At 37.4% G+C, this 21,449-nt stretch overlaps 1 protein-coding gene across 1 annotated transcript in view; it reads left to right on the plus strand.

Moving 5' to 3' along the window:
* Positions 1 to 21,449, plus strand: part of Reln (reelin) — a 445,708-nt gene that overhangs the window by 313,307 nt on the left and 110,952 nt on the right. The window contains 3 exon segments of the mRNA XM_021253949.2: positions 1,943 to 2,179; positions 15,787 to 15,979; positions 17,245 to 17,357. Of these exon segments, the coding sequence (XP_021109608.2) occupies positions 1,943 to 2,179; positions 15,787 to 15,979; positions 17,245 to 17,357 (543 nt within the window).

Here is a 21,449-nt window from a genome sequence, read left to right on the forward strand (position 1 = left end):
TGCCACAAGGACACTGTTATCCCAGTTTAACCTGGGAAAGTGCTGAGGCTTTTGGAGGTACCCTTCTTATGTCTGTGTGCACATGCATCAGTCATTGGGTTCCGAAGGAATCCTCTAACTGGAGTCTGATTATAGACTTACAGTCTAACTTCTCTGCCATGAAAGTCTCTATCACTTCAATTATGCTATCACATATGCATACAGTACTCTTTGTTTTCATTAGAACTTGCCTGAAAATTCTATTTTCAGCTGCATTTAATTGTATTTATTTTTGCCAGAGAGAAAATCAGCTGCTTTTAAAATTATTACCAAAAAGGATAATTATAATTTTCTAATAACTGTACTAATTAAATGTATTAAGTCAGTTTTCATTGTTGATCCAGTTTAAATATAGATTAATTATTTTATTCAGCTTTCACATATTAGTATAAATAAACATGTTTGCATTTAATAAACATTTTTAAAAGTTAAAGTGAAAATTACTAAAATATTTAATTTAAGCTTTACTCTTCTAATAAAATCCATTAGTAAAAAATTCAGCTGATTGTGGAAAGTATTCAAAAGTCATAAATGTTCCAAGCTATAAGTTTTTAGTTTTAGAAGTATTTTTAAATTTATATTTCTGCACATACACTAATTTAAAAAGTAAAAACAAAATCACTTCTAAAAGTTACAAATTAGCTAAAGTTAAATTTTCTTTTAACCATATCCTTTAAAAAAGTAACAACAGAGAAGACATAGTTACCTCTCTGGCGTTGGTGGTATAGTGGTTAGCATAGCTGCCTTCTACACTTCCTTTGCTATATTAAAATAACCCTAAAATCAACTGAAAATTGGTAAAAATTATATTTCTGCATTTGCATATTAATTTTCCAATATTTAAAAAATGTTTTCTCACATTGAAAAGGTTCTACCAGACTTTACTTTTTGTATGACCAGTGGTCCTGTTCTTCTACACCGTGTATCCATGTACAAATTATTTAAAGGGAAAAATATGATTTTAATAACTTTTGATATATAAGAAATTACCTTCTCATATATGTGGTTAATACAGTTTTTTACATAATGAAGATACGGAAATCAAACTAACGCCTTGGAAATTGAACGTTTTAAGTAATTTATCTCCAAGTTATCCAGCTAGCCGCTTGTCTTGGAAGTTTTTCTTTGCTCACAAAGAGAAAGAAACCAAAAACCTCAGTCCATTCAGTGTGCACTTACGGCAAGCACCGCTCCTGGAGTTTAATTGGACATTGATGGAGACAAATGTCCCACTTGCCATTTCCCTCACATCTCCCCTTGTATATGGATGTGAGCAGCATGGTACTGTGATTTATGGAGCTTTCGAGCAGATGTCATTGCACTGGCAATTAATGTATGGTTCCTGCTGCTGTGTACAATAATTGCTCCTCAAAATTAGACATTATTCTTAATTTTCTTCCCCATTTGTCAGGTACAGGTTTGTTGTCATAGCTGCCATGACATAGCAAGTGACCAATGCACCCTATGCTAAACTCACGGGAAGGAGGAAATACCATAGTTCCAACCAGCCCCAAACTATAATATGTGTAGAGAGCTGCCCAGGATTCTTTACCAGGATAAGATGAATCCTGCCACTTTGATAACTCTTTGATTGAGTTCGCTTTCTTGAGAGCACATCGGTGAAAGCACAGTCCTATTTTTGGATGTATTTAGAAGACATTAAAGGGCTGGGGATTTAGCTCAGTGGTGCCTGTGCCTGCCTGGCAAGCACAAGGTCCTGAGTTTGATTTCCAGTACCAAAAAAAAAAAAAAAAAAGAGGAAGACATTGGAGTCAAATACGTGTGTTTGTAATTATACAATTCTTTATTAATACTATACTTCAAGGAGGGGGACTATCTTGCCGTAAATATAAGTATTTTAAGACACCAAAGTAATCTGAATGTTAACTTTCTTTTTCTGTAGAATAATCTCCGTGGAATTACCAGATGATGCAAGACAGTTTGGAATTCAGTTCAGATGGTGGCAGCCGTATCATTCTTCCCAGGGAGAAGACGTGTGGGCTCTTGATGAGATTATCATGACATCTGTGCTATTCAACAGCATCAGTCTTGACTTTACCAATCTTGTGGAGGTCACGCAGTCTCTGGGCTTCTACCTTGGAAACGTTCAGCCATACTGTGGCCACGACTGGACCCTGTGGTGAGGATTTCGTTGTTGTTACAGTTTGCTTTAGAAGACTGGTGCATGAAGATGCTCTTCTAGGCCACTCAGCACCTAGTCATTTGTTCCAATATTTACTGGACATTAACCACTTGAAAAATGATTGTTACATCTGCATTATTTTGTCCTGGTAGGGAGAACTGGAAAGAAAATATTGATAGATTTAAATAATTATAAAATTTCACACTCATTAATCTCAAATTTTGTTTCCCAAAATTACATATAAAACTTTCTTCAAAAAGAACTAATAATTAAAGTGATCGCCATATTCTGCCTTCATGGAGCACTGTGATGATCATAGTGAAATGTGAAACCACTCTAGTAAGGGTTTTTATTTTTATTTTTGCAATTTTTATAGTTACTATTTCAATAAAATCTTTTAAGTAGTTCTTAAGTAATTTTTAAGTTGTTCTGTTTTCCTGTTGTCTGACATGAAGTCCGAAAAGTTTTCTAAGCCTGTATTAATTGAAATGTCCTTTTGAAGCCATGTTATCAATATTGAGCCAGTGACTCATAACTAATGCCAGTAGAGTTTAAAGACTGTGGTTCCCTAATTAGAGTACCCTTTAGATTTTTTTCCCTGTGATCATATGCAAATTTAATTATACAACAAACTTAAATAATTTCAACTGTGATTAGTTAGTACTTCATATCAGTAAGATGATTCAACAGTGATTAACTAGAGTAAGGTTCTGGCTGCTTGAAAGGGGAACTTCCAACAGTGTCCCGTAGGAGACTGCTTTTGGATTGTTCAGACAGTGGATATGATACATTCCACTGATTACAGAGTGGGAAAATTGCACTGGCAAAATTGTGGTGCTGCACGCCTGTAATCCCAGCACTCTGGGAGGCTGAGGCAAGAGATCACAAACTGGAGCCGACTGGACAACTTAGCTACTTGGTAATACCGTCTCAAAATAAAACATTTTTCAAAAGATCTGGGGGTGTAGCTCTTTAATGAAGGCCCTGGGTTCAATACCCAGTAAGGGAGGTTAGAGACAGAAAAACAAGGAAGTTCCAGCCATGTGGAGATCTGGAGAAATAGAATTCCAGCTACAAGAAATGTTGTATACAAAGTTCCTAAAGCAAGAATGACCGTGGCATGTTCAAGGACCAGGAGGAAGGCCATTGGTACTGGTACAGCATCCTAGGCAGTAAGGGAATGCTTGTCAAGGATGGAAGCCAAGAGATGTCCTAGAGGCATGATCATGTAGGGTCTTCTAGACCTGGAGATCCTATAATAATGTTCGGGTCTCAGAACTCACAACCTTCATGACTGCACATACTGCCCCTTGCTAGGTTCCTTTAGAACTGCAAGCATGATTGAGGAGTACTTTCTTAAGAGATTTCTATTGAGTCAGGGTCAGACCAATTTAATTCCTCCAGATGAGTCATGCCAAAAGCTCTTCACCACCATTGTCACCAGAGAGCATATCATAAATGACCCAGCAGCGACCTTATCATAATTAGAGGTAAATTTTACACACCATTGCACAGAAAATTACCTTTGATGGGAATTGTGCATGTACAGTCACATCTCACACACAGCAGGCTAAAATTCTAGCATCAAAATGAGAGCTAATGGAATGGAAGTACAGATGGTCACTTTTGCTGCAAGCAAGTCAGACTAGCAAGAATGAAATTTCTATTCAATAAAGTAGGAGGTTATATTGTACATTTTCTATCTGATAGCCTCAGATGCTTACTTCTATGGATGCTCTTTCTAGTCCTCTAGCCTCCAAAGAAAATTAATGGGTGAAGCAAATAAAAAGATATAAAGATATAGACTACAATGAGATTTATTAGAATTTCATGCTTCTGAAAACTTAAATTGACCTGAATCAACAGCAATTCAAATTGGTCACGTACCACAAACTATATCTCACAAGTTTATGTGTAGGGCTTCTTGTTTTCAGCACTTTTAATACAACAAAGAGTCATATCATGGATGCAAGTCCTGTATCATGTTTATTTTCATAAATAGTTAACATCTGCTCAAATAAACTCCAAAGTTGCTGAGCATTTTAATTTAACACTTGGGTTGAATGCATGATAACAGCAGTTAATTTCTGTGCTTTGATCAAAACCCTGAGAACAATATCTTTTCATACAAGTCTGATGAATATTCTTAACCCACCACTGCTTTAATTGGTGGAGATACATTTACTTTGTGAAAGTACAATCGCAGTAATTATAGAAAACCGTAAGAAAATATAAATAATTGTACAATCCCCATGGGCACCTTCAGCAGCACCGGAGGAGTTTTATTAACAACCACATGTGAGCAATCAGGCTCAACTTTCTGGTCTTCTCTGAAACAAAAAGGAATTGTCCTGGTCACGAAACAACAGAGAGGATACCCTGGCAGTAATAATGGGACTAGAGAAATGCATTAACTCTTTTAATAAGGACATGAAAAATGCTCACTGCTCATTTAAATGAAACTGCATGGAAGATCTCAAACTGTTCCCATTTTCTTTAGCCACTGAGTCAGAATAAAACCCCTTTTAATGGTGCTATTTTCTCTCCACTGCTCTCGAGGAGTATATTATCCAAAATTCAGTGTAAATCTTCTTCAGTCATGTTTTTCAGAGATGCTTGTTACAGCACTGAAATTCAAGTAATGATGTTGACCAACTATTTATCATCACCTCCTAGCCTTAAAACAAGCTCTTAACTTCTTATGTAAAAATCTTTGGAGCAGATTATCTTATTAAGTAAGACTTCTTTAAACACATTTAGATGTGTGGACTCTGCCCTTCCATGACCTTCTTTCTCTCAAGAGATCTGTAGACATGGTCTGTACTGAATGCCGGGTATAAGTTAATCATTGGCTCTTTCCAGCTGTGAGTTCATTTGCTTCTCATTTTCTAGTTCATGACTTTCCATGAGCATGGATTGTTGTTATGGAGTGTATTCTCCAGAGAAAACTTGGACAATTGCTTTTTCATTAGAAGGACTACAGGCAATATGCTGTAAATCACTTTAGAGCTTGTCATCCTTGAGCACAGTCTTTTAATAGACAAATGAATTGCTTTTAATTCTTGGTAATACTTTGCTTTTTTTCCGTACATATATCTGAAACAGAACATCTGTCTGCTTTTGATTTCAAGCGTAATTTTGTTACTAATATTATTAATATATGATCACTACAGGAAAAATTTTAATTATGATTTATTAAAGATTTTACCTAATACTGTTAAGGATAATACCAAGGGTCTTAGTTACTTTTCTCATTGCTGAAACAAAATACCTAACACCTAAATTTAAAGGAGGTAAAGTTTATTGTAGCTCAGTTTGTAGAGGTTTCAGTCCCTAGTTGGCTGCCTCCCAAGCAGGGTGGCATAGCAAAGGAGAAATAGCTCATGGCAGGCAGAAAGCACCAGAGCAGCAAGGTAGCAAAGCAGTGGAACAGCAGCAGCAGGAGCCTGCCTCTGCCTTTTATCCTTTCCAGTCTACACACCCTTTGGGTGGTGCCACCCACACCCAGGGTGGGCTTTCCCATTATCCACACCCAGAACTATGCCAAGCCAAATCAGTGGACTCATTTAGCAATCACACACCCTTAATCTCAGCATCACACTTAATCCCAGCAACACACACCCCAGATCCAGCCACCTCTGAAGAGCCCCACCTACGACCACATGAGGCCTTGAGAGGACATCTAAATGCAAGCCAAGGGACACTAACATTCCTCTGTCCCACTTAATAAACTAGCTAGATATAACAGGTAGGAGGGATATTGCTATCATATAGACTTTCAGTTTTAAAAAGTGTACAATTGTGAGGGGTTAGTTATATTCGAATTGGCAATTGTTTTCAGCAGTTACAGTGTGGTAGAAACATAAGCTTTGAGGTCACAAACCTAAGTTCAAATTCTGATGCTTTTAAACTTGGAAAATAAAAAGCAGGGCACTTTTTACAAATGACTTGTATGTTTTGATGGAGCTATTTTAAGAAGATTACATCAAAGCAACTCAAATCAAAACAGGAAATAACTGAATTTGATTACTAAAGAATGTACAACAGACACCGCTGACTTCCAACTTCCTGTCTCTCATCCAGTCTTTGTCCTTCAGGCCATCCATGACCTAATGCCATCTCTGCCTCTTATTCCAACTCTAACCACTGCCTTGTATCTGTCCCTTACTCCCTTGCCAGCCACTTATAGGCTAGGACTTGAGCATAGAGAGCACCATTCTTGCACATTCTTTTGCAACTCCTAGAAGATGACTCAGAGTGGTTTCATTTCTAAGTCATCAAGCATGCCCTATACCAAACAGTAACATCAGCAGTTCAGGGAAATGTATTTAGCTTCTTTGAACCTGAGCTTTTCATCTGTAAAATGGCTCAGTAATACCTCCTTCCAAGCTTCTTGTAAAGAGTGAGATCACAGTGCTTGCTTCGGCAGCACATATACTAAAAAGAGTGAGATCACAGATAGAAAGTACCTACCATTTCCTTCACTGTCTGGTTGAAGGGAAGAAAATTCCTAGCTGTAATGTTTCTTTTAGGTCCACATTTTGGAAAGAGTTTTTGACTATTAAAAGCTGATAAATATCATTTTTCTTGAGTAATGCAAAGGAAGATGTGTCTGAATCTTAAGGAATTCAAAATAGATATATTAAGGAAGATTTTTCTCATATCAACTAGATCTAGTTGGGGAAAAATAATGGTGGTTATACTTATTTTTGTTAGTATTTTTCTATCTAAATACCAAACATTGTTTCTGTGGATTACATTCCAGCAGTAATAATACAATAACCAAACATGTTATTGTAGATACAATTTTATGAATGGTAGGTGATTAGGTTAGCAGAAAATCCCAGACATGAAAGATCCTAAAAGTCTGTGTATTTCACAATTTAACTTCAAAGCAGTTTATTTACAATAAAAAGGTGAGAGAGAAAGTAGTGGTACCATGATTTGTTGAAAGAGAAATGTGACAGTCTGAGACAGTCACTTCCTCTCGACAACAGGTTGTGAAACTCCTTTGGTAGCCCTGAGTCTCGAGTGGGTGACCATCTTCGACCTCTGCCTCTCCCTCCCGCCTTTCACTCAGTCCATCCTGGCCGTGATCTTTCTCCTTGCTCCGCCGCAAGCCAAGCTCTTTTCCCCCTCGGCAACTTTGCCCCAGCAATGCCTCTGCCTAGGAAGCATCTCCATTACTCATTTTTGGGTACAGTGCTTGGGCTTCCATACTTTCCAGGATCTGGAAAAAAAATCTAAGAGCCAGGAAAATGTATATTGTCTCCAAAATAGAACAAGACATTTGCAAACATGCCATTAAAATGACAAATACATTTAAATCAAATGCTTATAAAATATAACATTACAGCAACTTCATTAATTGATGAATTTAATAAAATTTTGACATTGGAAATAAGTTTAGATCAAATTTCTAAGTATGCTGAGAAATCATAGCCAAACATGTATTAAATGAATTATCTGCAGCCAAATAAAATTTAAAGGAAAAATAATAAAAATCCATTTGAAGATTTTTTTACTACTAAAAACTGTGTATTTAATGTGAGACACAATCACATTTTAATACATTTGTTGTAATGTGGGATGAAATTTTCAAGTTTCTTATAAAAGTCTTAAAATAATTCCGTTTTACTATTCTGTAAATAATGTACATGGCCATACATAGAAGAAAAAAGAGAATTTCACTGTTCCCTCATGTATTTTCTCTCTTCTCTACTCTCTGCACCATGCTAAATATTTTCAGCCAGGGCTGTCAGGCCTGACTGGACAGACCTGTGTCCTTTCTGAGACGAAGTGAGGAGGGAGGGAAAAGAAAGGTGAAGACATAGGAAGCAATGAGAGACAACGGGCACATGCTGAAAGGGCAGCTCCTAAGATAAGGGGTTAAATGTGGATGAGCCACCTTCACTTCAGACCAGGCCAGCTGTGGGGGTGACCATACTGATGGAGCTAAACTCATGGGCAAAAGTAGGAGGAACTGGAAATAGCTAGTGTGCCCTCATGGAACTCATCCCCTCATAAATGGCAGGGAGCTACTGCCACTAGAAAGGGCACACACACACACACACACACACACACACTTCCTGTCGAGAGACCACCTAGCCCCACAGAACTGTATGGAGCTCTTTCCTCTGGGCTCTTACTTGCCCTCTCTACCTAACAGTCTCCCCATCCATATCTCTCTCAGCCACAGACGTATTTGTGTTGTTGCCCACTGCCCCTCCGCCTGCCACTCTGCAGGGCTTATCTCCTTCTGCCTCAGTTTACTCCAGCTGCTGAACATTTCCTTCAGAAAATGCCATTAGATGGGGAGCATTAAGATTTGTCAACTCAAACTTGACAGAAATCTTCAAAACCATTTCATCAACACATCTCTATAAACTTTAAAACTAAATTGATTTAAGTTATTGGAATTACCTGCTGGCATCCAGATGTTGAACAAGATGGCCTAGGTCCCCGGGAGACAAAGGAGGTACCAGGCTGTAAACGTAACTCTGGACACCTGAGGAAGGGATGGAGGGCCACTCCTTGGAGCTCCCTACAGAGTCTCCCATGTACCTACCACTCTGTAGGCGCTCATGATCTGGTTAGAAAGAGAAGTGTTCTTCGGTGGTCCATGACCACTATATGCAGATAGCCTGTCTCTTAGGGGACCCACTCCCCCACTTCCATCTCCCGCATACAAAGTTACCTGATCTTCAGAGAAAGTGGGTACTGTGCTGAGTTTTGAATGGAAAGAGGTTGATTTCTATAAAAGCTAGATATATAACAGTCAAGCAGCTTGATTTGTGCTTTTTATTGGCTCAAGACTTTATCTAACTTAGAGATTCTATTTCTGACTTAAAGAATAATATGTTAATTTCCAAACTGGGAGAATAACGTGAAATGAAGAAGCTGAAGAATATAAACTTACTTTATTTTATATAATAAGGGTAAAGATAAGCAAAATAAAGGAGGTGCTACACACCAATCCTATAAAAAGAGCTCGAAACAGATGCTAAAAAGCATGTCAGTTCCAAAATATCTTGGATTGACATCACCCTGAAATCTTAACTAAATAAATGAGGAATGATCTAGCCACTCAGAAGTCAATAAAGACTTTTTAAATGACAGATTGAATAAGTACATGATACAATACAGTATACAGGAAAATTCCAAATTTGCTTCAAGCTGTGATTGAATGGAGCTTTAAAATTTTGTCACAAAATAAATATGGCATTTGGAAAGTTCTTACTTAGATGATTAATCTCATTGAAAAACTAGTTGAAAGAAGATAGTCAAGAAACCTAGGGGAATATTGATATATTGATAGACTGGATTATCATATGTATAGAGCATATTAAGTCAACATCTCTCTGTCTTCACACACACACACACACACACACACACACACACACACACATTGAAATTATCCAAGCAGTGTGGCAGAGAAAATGCTGTACCATTTTTGGACCCTGAAACGTGAATGAGAGTCTGAAGGAAACAGGTAGAGGGAAGTGAATATGTTGATGAATGCAAAAAGCCTTTCACCTTGCTCTGGCCACACTGCACTCCAGAATGGAGCTGAGGCTGGAGACCAGTGGCAGGGGTGGTGCCCTGGGGAGAAGCCCACAGGAAGATGAAGACAGACTGGGCCTCCTCACACTGCAGACCTGAGAGCAGGTTCCATAATGCAAAACCACCTTTTCAAACTGCAAAGGGAAAATTTGCTTTAGTCCTTAATGGATCAAGATTGCAAACAAAAATGAGTAACTAGACAAATAAAAGGAGATGATTAACAGGCAAAGTTTAATATGATTTATAAAGTTGTACTCTAATGGTAAAAAGTAGATATTCCTTTCAAATGTCCATTGGACATTTGCAAAAAGTGATTATGAACTAGCTCAAGGTAATGTCAACAAACACTAATAAAAAGAATAAGACACCATTAGAGTCATATTCTACTGCTGAAAATTTTACATGTGCAATAGGGGAAGGAAAAACATTGCAACAGAAGGGGAGCAGGAGATAATTTTAACAGATGATGGAATATACCTCCCCTACATGTGAAGAACCGATAGAAATCATTAAGGAAACGTTTAACCCTGTTTTTAAAAGTGGGCAAAGTACATGAAAAACCTATTCACTCATATACACAAATACAAATAGCCTGTAAATACAAATAGCCTTTAAACTTCTGTCGTCATCAGAAAAGTAGATTAAAAGACAATAGGCATAAAATATCTAAAATGAAAAGTACTGTCAATGTGCAGTGTTGACAAATGCTAAGAACTGTCACCTTAGTCACTGTTGATGTTCTTGGTAAATATAACTTGGTACAGTACTTTTCGAGGGCGGCCTTGCAATGAGTGTCAACTTTTACAGCATGCATTTGCTCTGACTAAGCAATTCTGCTTCTAGGAATTTATTCTAAGGAAATAATTTGGCAAATGCACCAAGGATGCATATTATAGAAGCATTTTTATAATGGTAAAAGTGGATACAACTTCCAAATTTTTCCATACTTAAAATTGGCTTTATTCATTAAAAATTACAATATCTAGCCATATTTTTCACAGAAAAACAGATTTGCTATTTCAGAATTAATTTTAAAACAAAAATGCATATGTGTTCATGTGTAAGCATAAGAAAAAATGGTGGAAGTATTCATATCAAAACATTAACGGTGGTCATCTCTAGACAGTGGAATTGTAAACTTTTACTGTTTTAAAAATGCTTCTTCTGCCTATCAGGGTTTTTTCCCAATAAGTGTACAATGTATATAATTCACTAAAATGATATTATTTTGTTTCAAAATATAATACCAGAGAACTAACAACTCAGTTAAAAACTCTATCTTTATCCCACAACATCAAGCTTTTCTGTGAAATCTAGTAAACATTTTGTTGGTGGTATATAGCCAAAAAGAGAATGATATCTGAGAAGCTCAGATTCATTCACATCTCCTACAAATGGCTAGAAATTCTGAATAGTGTCAAAACAAAAATACCATTGTACGGCTCTTTTGTTTCCCTAGAAAAGATTTCTGCAAAGCTGTTGTTTTCTGTGAGATTCTTGAAAATAACAGAAAATTGCTTAGTATATAAGAAATATAAATCTTGATGCAGTGTCTTCTCTTACGCCTCATTCATAATGAGATTTCATCTATATTAACTTTCTAACTGAAATATTCTTAAAAGGCGAGGCTATTTGTCAAAAATGGCTCAGTCCCCACGTAATTTGGCTGTTTTGACACGAGTTTGCTTTTAAGGAATTTTGTGGACCAGGTATTCTGCCACTTACTTTGGTTATGTGTGTCTGCCTTTGTGTAAAAGAACCTTTTTTCTGGAGACAGAAGAGGAGACCCTAGAGGAAACAGGAAGTGGTTTCTTTAAGTGAAGGTCACCTTAGAACTTTGTCGGTATTCGCTCTGGCATTTAAGTAGCAGTAGTTTTGTAAAACCTGCCTGGTCCCCAGTTGAAAGACCTCATTCGTGTGCTCGTTTTATTTAACAAACATTCCCTGAAAGCCTTCCACGGGCCTGACAGAGTGGGGAAGACTTCAAAGTGGAAATCAGAAGGTCTAGAGTCAGGCTTTCTAGTAACTGTGGGACCCTGGGGCCAGCAACTGTGCCTATCAGTTTTCCTTCTCCATCACAGTGTTAAGGGTGCAGCTCACCCAAGTGGCCTGGACTCAAAGGTCAATCGAGATAATCCAACTGTTGGAAAAGCACGGTGCCCACACAATGTACTTCCATGAGATGCAGGCGTGGTTCTGTCTTTCGGGCTCCAGAGATGAATAAGATATGAATCCAACCTGGCTGAGAAAACGGATTCTCAGCAATACCTGAGGCTAAACAAGGGCAGGATGGGGGCAGGGTGTGCAAAGGAGCTGTACTGCAAACCAAGCTTACTGCTGCAGGACTGCACTACAGTGTTAGCCATTTGATCGTTGTCTTAGTGGAGCACCGACTGGCCTTGAAGGTAGAAGTACAGAGAGATAGAGGGGTAGTTTTGTCCTAGTGGGAAAAATATCCCCTTTTCCCTTTAAACCTTGTAATTAGATGCAGGAACTTTTAGATTGTTCCTTGATTTTTGAGACTGTCTTGCAAGTCAACATGAATAAAGCTAAGTCTGATTCCCAATGCATTCTGTCTCCAGAATTTCTCCCAAAAATGCTGATGTGGGCTGTTCTTTTCCATTCCTATAATTTTTAACAGAAAAGAAGTTCAGCTTCATTTTTACCTTTATGAACATATCTTGACTTCAGCAAGCGGCAAGAAGGAGCAACTCTGTAAATTAAAGGATTGCTATGTATGAAATTCTCTGCCCCACAAAACCCCAGCTGAGTACGAACATTCAGGAGGGAAATATGCAACCTAACATCACTGGCTTTCAGCTACCAGTCTTGAACAAATCAGAAACAGTCAAGTTTGGGGCTGGACTGTAAATCATGGACATCTGTGGTTCTTTTGTGTTATTTCTTTCAGATTAAGGCATCAGGATGGATATGGTATGATGAAGTAAGACAGGTGTATTGGAAATGCATTCGGTCCAGGTTACAACAAAAACCAGAAAAGGCTGACCGTGGCATAAACAAAAGTAAAGAGGCCTATTTGTCATTTATAATAAGCAAGCTTAGGATAGAAAGTCTAGGGCTGGAATACGCCTTAACAAGGCCGTTGGGGATCCATGCTCTCTCTACCTGCTGCTGCACAATCTCAGCAGAGGGGTCTCCCTGCACTCTAGTTCCATTACTGCCACAGGATGAGTGCAGTCCCTTCAGAAAGGAAGGAAGACCTTAGGAACAGCGGGCTAAAGCCATGCAGCCAATTACATCATCCCTTTTAAAAGATTATAATAGAGCCAAATGTGTAAACCTGCTTAGCACCTTTCATTCATGTCCTTTGGTGAGAACTCATTGCTGGACACGTGGCTGCTCTGGACCAGTCGCTGGAAGGTGACTAGGGAAGAAGGATGTGGCTGGCAGTTGGATTCACCTACCCAGAAGGATCTGCCCACAGTAGGAAACACCAGAAACTTGGGGTTCTTACTCCACCACTTGACTATCCAAGTGCTAAGCAAGAACTTTGTTGTCATTCTTGAATTGCCCTCATTTCCCTCACTTAGCTTGTTATTTTGTATAATTCATATCCTGTTTCTTGATATTATGACACTTTTAAAATCTGCTATCATGAGAGTAGCTCGGAGCACTCTGTGCTTCTCAGGTTTGTGTGCTTCCATTCTTCAGCCAAGTTCACGGTCACCTTTGTACCCAGCCACATGAAGGTTAGGTGCTGACAACGTGAGTAAAACACAGCGCTTCCTTCTGCTTCTGTATAGAACTCTGAGGACAGTAAACCATCTCAAAGGGAGGAATTTACAAGAGGCTGATGGTAAAAATAATCTTAAATTATTTCAGAAAAGTTGGGTGGGGAGATACTGAGCGTGGCAGAAGTGAGATGGCTTCAGAGGCTCTGCGTCACTCGCAGACCCTTCAGATCGGGTGCAACCATGTGACCTTGCTCTATGACTTTGTTCTATGTTTTCTCTCAGGACACCAGGAGGCATGGCGCCTCTTTAAGCCAAAAACAATTTAAATGATGCCTCCTTCTGACAAGGTACTAGAAAGAGCATTAATCCTTGAAGGTAGAAGCAGCACTTATTTGTCACAGAAAAAAAAAATTGGGAAACCTTCTTTGCCTACTTAAAATATCATGGAAATGATAGAAAACTCCATGCTTGGGTGGTTGACCACTATTTTTTTTCTATGCTGATTCTTTTACTTTGCCAGTCTTTCTAAATATTACCTGTTTTTGAGATTGCATCTTATGTACTTTAATGCATAGCAACCATTGTGGTTTTATATCTTTACAGTGCAATTGCATAACTGAAAGTTAACAATTTATAAATGAAGTATGAGAAAAATCTATTTAAAATTGCAGATATTTTCCTTTCCTGATCTTAGGGTAATAGAAAGACAAACAGATTGTGTATTGGTAAAGAGTCTTAAAAGTCAGGCAAGGCTGATTTGTCATTGAATATTATTAGCCCCATTTCCTCTTCCGTTAAAAGGAATAATTATTGCGGGCTGGGGATATAGCTCAGTGGTTCCTCTGCCTGCCTCGCAAATGCAAGAACCGGAGTTTGATCCCTGGTACCCCCCAAAATAAATAAATAAATAAAAATAATTATTGCTACTATACAGAGTTACTGTGAAGATGGAACTAAGAAAGGTCATTGGATATTTTGCTTAGCACAGTTTTAGAACTTGGTCTACAGTCAGTAAATGATGGACACCATTATTAATAATGATAAACAAGTTGTGGCATTTTTCATTTCTTAACTGGATTTGCAAGACAAGGAATAACGAATAGGATTTTTTCCTTCCTTTTAGTGAACATCCTATAACAGCAGAGATCAGGACGTCTTTATTCATTGTGCAACTATAAAATCTTAAAGAACTGTGAAACAATAATAACTCATTGTTGGGAAAAGCTTCTTACACTTCATAACCTTGAGCCTAACTCCATTTGACCCCATACATGGACAGTAATCCATTTTTAAATAATATCTTAATCTCTGCAAGAAGCAAATCACAGTATTCTTTCTTTTGTTGATTCCACAAAAGAAAAGAAAATATATTAAATGCATCAAAGGTTTCACACAGTATTACACTAGCTCTGCCCTCTGATTACTAGAAGTTACTGTTCCAGGGTAGGGCTGAGCCTGCCTCCGAATGGCAGAATCAGGAGGACAAACCATAGTGCAGTGGATCTCAGAATAGGTACATTGACCCATGTAACTATAGTACAAATGTACCCATGTTTTAACTTGCTCTGACAAGTTACAAATTCCTTGAGAAATTTTCTGTAAAAAAATAATTTTGCCTACCTTCAAATAGTTTACAGTTATAATTACATAGCTCTCAATTGGGACACAGTGAAACATCTAAATTTTACTGACCGGACACAACAATTAAAACTACATTAGATGTGTTTAGTAATTAATGTATGAACATTAAAAACTCTTTGGCAAATAAGAAAAACACAAAATTCACAAACTGTTGAGTTTCCCACCACTGAAAACAGCCACAATAAACGTTCTGGTCAATTTTCTTTATGCACCATTTTGTGCATATTTTTAAAATTTTTTTCATAATGTACATTTTAATCCAATTATATTATTTTCATGAATATTTGAAACATGAATAATATTCTGCAAGGTATCTATATCACTTTACTTAAATTTTTCATTTCCCCCTTTTGACATCCTATATATTCATCATGTTTATGAAATTATCTTTGAATTTAGAATTATTTCCTTTCAGTCAATCCCCGGAGATGAGATTAATGAGAGCATTAAAAGAGTACCCAATTTCATTGCATTTGATAACTGTAGGTATTCACTTTAAAAAAAAAAAAAAAAAAGTTGCTTCTTTGATAGAATATTTTAAATCTTATTTATTAGATTGGCTGAACTCCATTCTACAACTTGGCAAGGTTTAAGTAATTTAGTGCAATGAAACTATTTTGGCATGCAGTACAAAGTGAAGAGGCTCATTTTTCCCTGATATACTACTTTTTGGAATTTTCTGATTTCCTCCTTTGTGTCTTTCAGTTTTACAGGAGATTCTAAACTGGCCTCGAGTATGCGCTATGTGGAAACACAGTCCATGCAGATAGGGGCTTCCTATATGATTCAGTTCAGTTTGGTGATGGGATGTGGCCAGAAATACACTCCACACATGGACAACCAGGTGAAACTGGAGTACTCAACCAACCATGGCCTCACCTGGCACCTTGTCCAAGAAGTAAGTGTATTTTCTCTAAACCCTGTCATTGGTAACATCTCCCTTTTGACATAAAGCAATTACAACTTTAAACTTTAAGTTTGGTTGAAAAGAAATGGTGTTATGTGTAACCTAAAATTGACATAAAGAATTGCATAGATATCACATTCTTCATAGTTAGATATGAAAGGGTTATTTGGAAATTTTAAAATAAACAGTATTGTATCAGGCAATGCTTACCAGAGAAACAGATTTAACGCAAGATATACAAATACACAATAATTTTCAAGATGGGCTTACAGTGGCCGCCTGCAGACCCAGGTGTGGAAGAGTGCAAAGGGGCTGTCTGCCTGCGTGCTGGAGATCTGAAGGATCCAGTCGAAGGCCCAGAGCTCAGTACAGAGTCCCATTTGAGTCCGTATCAGGAGGCTGAAGGGTCTGAGATGGAAGGCTAAAGGGTCTTCACCACACAGCTGGATGCAGGGTGGGTGCGGGAACCCAGAGATAATGTCCAAGGTGAAGGTCAAGACTGGGGCTCCTCCAGAGAAAGAGAAGCAAGGCTTCCTTCTTCGGTCCCTTTCTATTCCATCCAGGCTACAAGCCTATTGGTTGGTGCCACTCACATCCAGGGCGGGTCTTCTGTCTTCAGTAAATCCCTTCACCCACACCCAGAACTGTGCTGATCCAATTTAGCTGGGTGTTTCTTACTCAAATTGACAGGATCAGTTATCACAGGTAATAAGTTGAGCACTAGAGACTTCCTTTTCTCTGATCTTCTTCCTATGTAAACATACTCTTCTTTCCCTACAGTGTCTTCTTTTCCTTTTCTAGGTCTCTTTACTTGTAGATAGACTATGTAAGGAATGTGGTATCTCTTGACTTTAGATACAAAAAGAAATATGGATCCAGTTTCTTGGAATAAAATTTACTTTTTCATATATACCCTAGTAATCTGGCATCACTATAAATGCATTGTTGTAACTGCATTAACAGAATAATTTAACCAAATGCTAATGTTATAACAGGTCAAAAATTAATCCCAATCCATTTCTATTTGTACATGTAAGAATCAGTAGATGTTTAATTCCATTATGGCTTCCATTTGCGATTATTTCCCAAATCTTCTGACTTCCCTGAAGGAAAAGTCATGGAGTGGATCCATATCACCAATAGTTGTATTACTGTATCAGATTTCCCTAAGGTCTTTTGCACTTACGGTGAGTGGGCCAACGTATTTCCCTTGGGGAAATGAAGCTGAGTTTGAGTTTTGCCTGATTCTCTTTCAGGAATGCCTTCCAAGTATGCCGAGTTGTCAGGAATTTACATCAGCAAGTATTTACCATGCCAGTGAGTTCACACAGTGGCGAAGAGTCATAGTCCTTCTTCCCCAGAAGACCTGGTGAGAAATGACATATTTAGATACGGTTTTCACTGTAACTTTTACTGTCTCTACTAGGACAACTTCCAAATGAAGATCAGTTAAAAACAATGACAAGATATTTACTCTTTTATTTTCACTGTCAAAAGGCCTAGATCTTACTTTCATACTAAGGATATTTGAAAAACAGAGTTAAGGGAAAATATGAAAATAAGATTTTCCCTGTCCTAGCTTCTCCTGACCATCCTTCTTCACCCAACTTTTCTTTCTGTAGGAGAACTTAATGAGCCAGCTCCGTTAGGTTTGACTACAAAAATCAGTGATACAGAATCTAGAAATACAAGTATTCTGGATTGCAAATTTGTCTTCTTGCTACAAAGTCCCACTTTTTATATCAAAAAACTTAATGAATTTTTTCACTAGTCGCATTTTTTCAGTACCAATAAAAATCATTCTCCAGGAAGCAGAGGCCTCAGTAAAAATTTGATAATGTGAAAGAAAGGAAAAAAGGATAATCGTTTTTCCCAGATATTTCATTGTTTCGGGTTAGGTTGATCAATTGAAACAATCCAGTATTGGGCAGTAGGATTCAAGAATTAAGAAAGATGGGGAGAATTTAAAGCCGGAGTCAGGATGAACTTGCTCAAAGAAAAAGCTTTGAACTGGAAATTAAAAGGCCTGAATTCTCAGCACAGTTCTGCCAATTTTTAATTAACCACATGATCTTTACCTTGTACAACCTTTTCAAGGCCAATTCTTTATGGACATAATGAAATGTTTTAATTAGATAATCTTAAAGGTCTCCCACAGTCCTAGAATTCTAAGATTCTGTAAGGTGTACAAAAGAAAAAAACATAAAAGAGACAAGTATTATATTTTTCTGTGATATCTGCCTTTCAGTTCTCTTTTTGTGAAGAGAAAATTACTAAATAAACCCTTTCTCAGGTTATTTTTTTATAAGTTTGGCTCTACACAAAAACAACCTAGAATAATTCTAGATAACAACCTAGAATAATTCTTCCACCTTTGGTTGAAGATTGAATTACTGTGCAATGGAAGAATGGAGCCTTGATTATTTTAAAGGATGTGTCATTATATCAGTTGGATAAAATGCTTGAAATTTGCTTTCCACAGAGATTTTTTTATATCCAACTGTGAGCCATTTCCTTCATATTCTATTGATACTTTGTATAACAAGTTTTTACTTTCTCCAACATTCTGCTTGTTTAGGTCTACCACTGAGAATATAATCAAGACTTTAATTTCAGTGACATTTCAAGCATATATAGCAATAAAATTTTGTACAAAACAATGCATCAAACAAATGAAATACTGGTCGTACTGGTTGCAAAGTAACTGAGGGGGTTTTTCCAATATTTTACAATTAAGTACATTTCTCTCATTTTTTAAACAAATTGAAAATTTGAACGTGGTTGTCCACACCTGTAGTCCCACCTACTCAAGAGAGTGAGGCAGAAAGTCACCTGAACCCATGAAACCTTGAACCCAGGAGTTGGAGACCATCCTGGGCAGTGTATGGTAGTAAGATCCGGTCAAAAATAAATAAATAAATAAATAAAACAAAATAAACTAAAAAATACAAATCACTGATTACTATTCATTAATGTGTGGTAAAATTTCAAAATTGAGGTAAAGTAATATGGATGTGTATTTTAGAGATGTCTTTTCATCCATAAAAACCTTAGGAATGTTTTCTTGGTTATTGTAGTTCAAAGAGTATCCAAAAAGGGCTGGGGATTTAGCTCAGTGGTTCTGGCACCTGCCTCACAAATGCAAGGTACCGGGTTCCATCCCAAGTACCAAAAAAAAAAGAGTGCCCCAAAAAGTATCTTCCTTATCACAAAAGTGCATGCAAGTTATTTTACTCTCAAGTTGTGTGTTGCACTATTATTTCTTAGCTCAAAACATGACACAACCAAGTTGAAAATGTTTTAACATGATTAGTAAAGGTTAATTCTCATCAGTGCTAATTAAATACTTAAAAAGAAGTACATTGATTCTTAAATTCTGTAGCTCCAACATAATGCCTGCCATCTAGTAGTCATGCTCGCTGAATGTTGGGAAAAATAAATACACTGATGTGACACAATGAACTACATCAGTATATCTCATTTTGCAAACAGAAAAAAAATCTATCGTTCTTTTGAGTATTTGCTTTTACTTCCATGTAATAAATAACGTACTTCTATTTTTCCTAATTTCCTTCAAAGCCTTGGAAAAAGAAAGTGAGAATATTTTTTAAAACAGTCCAGGGACAGGGATTTAGTCAAGTGGTTTCGCCGCCTGTTGCGCAAGCACAAGGATCCAAGTTCGATCTCCGGTACCAAAAAAAAAAAACCACACAGTCCAGTAGGATAATTGCTTTAGTATTTCTACTGACTGACACTTAAACTAAATGTTATTGCTACAGTTTAAGAAATAGTGTTCAATTAGTTGTTATTATCTGTAACCAGTTTTGGAATCTATAACACTTAAAGGCTCTACATTTACTCTCCTCGGCATTCTTGATAACTTTATTACTGTATGTTCATTTCAGACTTTCAGAAATAGCATCCCATTGAAGGAAAGAAGTGTGGTTTGGTTGGAGGCCGTATTACTTCTTTGGCCAAATCTTTGTTCTGCTATTTTGATTCAAACGTGCAAATACAGTCTGAATGCATAAAAGCTAGTGTGGTCCTTGCATTGTCAAAGATCTGTTAACTTTGGAAAATGTGTTAGATAGGATGAAATATCAAATGTATATATACACCTGTTCAGAGTATATGAAGTGAACATTTGTTACCCAATGAAAATTAATTTTGTTTTTATGTGAGACATTTACATAAGAACAGGGCCTAATGAGACCCAAACAGCTGTCAGCCCCTGACTTCATAAACAAATCAACACCTAATGACAGAATGAGTTTCAGAATAATTGGGTAAATGTAATTGCAGGAACTCTAAAAGTGGAAAATACAATTTAGTCAGGCTTCATTTACCTTGATTCCTCAGGTTACCTATCAGGAGATGACTTGTTGCTATTTTTTTTCAGCCTTGGAGTTTATATGGGGGAGAAATCAAATAAAGACTCTAATTTTGTTGCTTTGGGGAACCCATAGAGTTTGGGTTTGAAATGAAAGTCAGCTTCATTGCACAACCCATACAGCAGTTCTTTCTGGTTCATTCCAAAAAGTACACGATCATCTTAGATTACTTAGTTGAGAGAGAGAAAGGAGTGGCAAATTAAATATTTATATTGAAGGCGATATTTAGCAACGAAGCAGCTGCAAATCATTGAGATCACACCTCTTCCCACGCGCGGCCGCCTGGAAATTGCTCACGCGGCTGATTTTTTTTTTTCTCACCAATAATGAAGCCAATATTCAACCTGTTTTTCCTGCCTTTGCTCTTTAATTAACATCAGCACATTAAACTGTGGATTGTGTTTAAATGGAATAGTCCACTATAAGCTTTTTATCTTAAGGATATACCTTTTTCCAAGAGATCATAAGGTGTATGTGAGGATTAATTTACTTAGAAAACATTGGGCTGTGTCTGCACACGACTGTTACAAGCATAAAGAAACTGGGAAATCTAGCACGAGGAAGGAACAAAACCTCATCTAAGTATAAAGAAAACAAGCTGTCACCTTGGTCCACATACCACTGGGGGAATCGTCATACTTGGGAGCTGGAAAGGATCCTACAAATTAGTTTATCCAAACCCTGTATTTGAGAGGTAGGGAACTAGAAGCCCTCGAAGCCTGTGGTTTCTCACTAAAGGTCACACAGCTGATAAATTGTACAACCAGAGTCCAGGGGTCCATTCTGTAGTCCGTTACCCTAGGATGTGAGAAGCGGGCTGCCCTTTCCCGACCTGTTTATCCACTCCCTGACTCATTTCTCTTTTAAGCACCTACTTTATTCTTTTCCTGTGTAAACTATTAAGACAAAGATACAGTATCTCTGTCTCCAAAAGGGCTCACTGTCTATCACCTGTGGCATCTTTGTATTCATCTTTTAAAGTAGGGTCAGCTCTTCCTTTCATGATGAAATGGTGCGTGCACTTTATGTGCTTCTATTCTGTAGGGCTCTTTACTCAAAGGCAATGTATC

This window comes from Heterocephalus glaber, unplaced genomic scaffold, assembly GCF_053883595.1.
Source record: "Heterocephalus glaber isolate CG9 unplaced genomic scaffold, H.glaber_assembly_v1.0 deba00000676, whole genome shotgun sequence".
Classification (NCBI taxonomy): Eukaryota; Metazoa; Chordata; class Mammalia; order Rodentia; family Bathyergidae; genus Heterocephalus; species Heterocephalus glaber.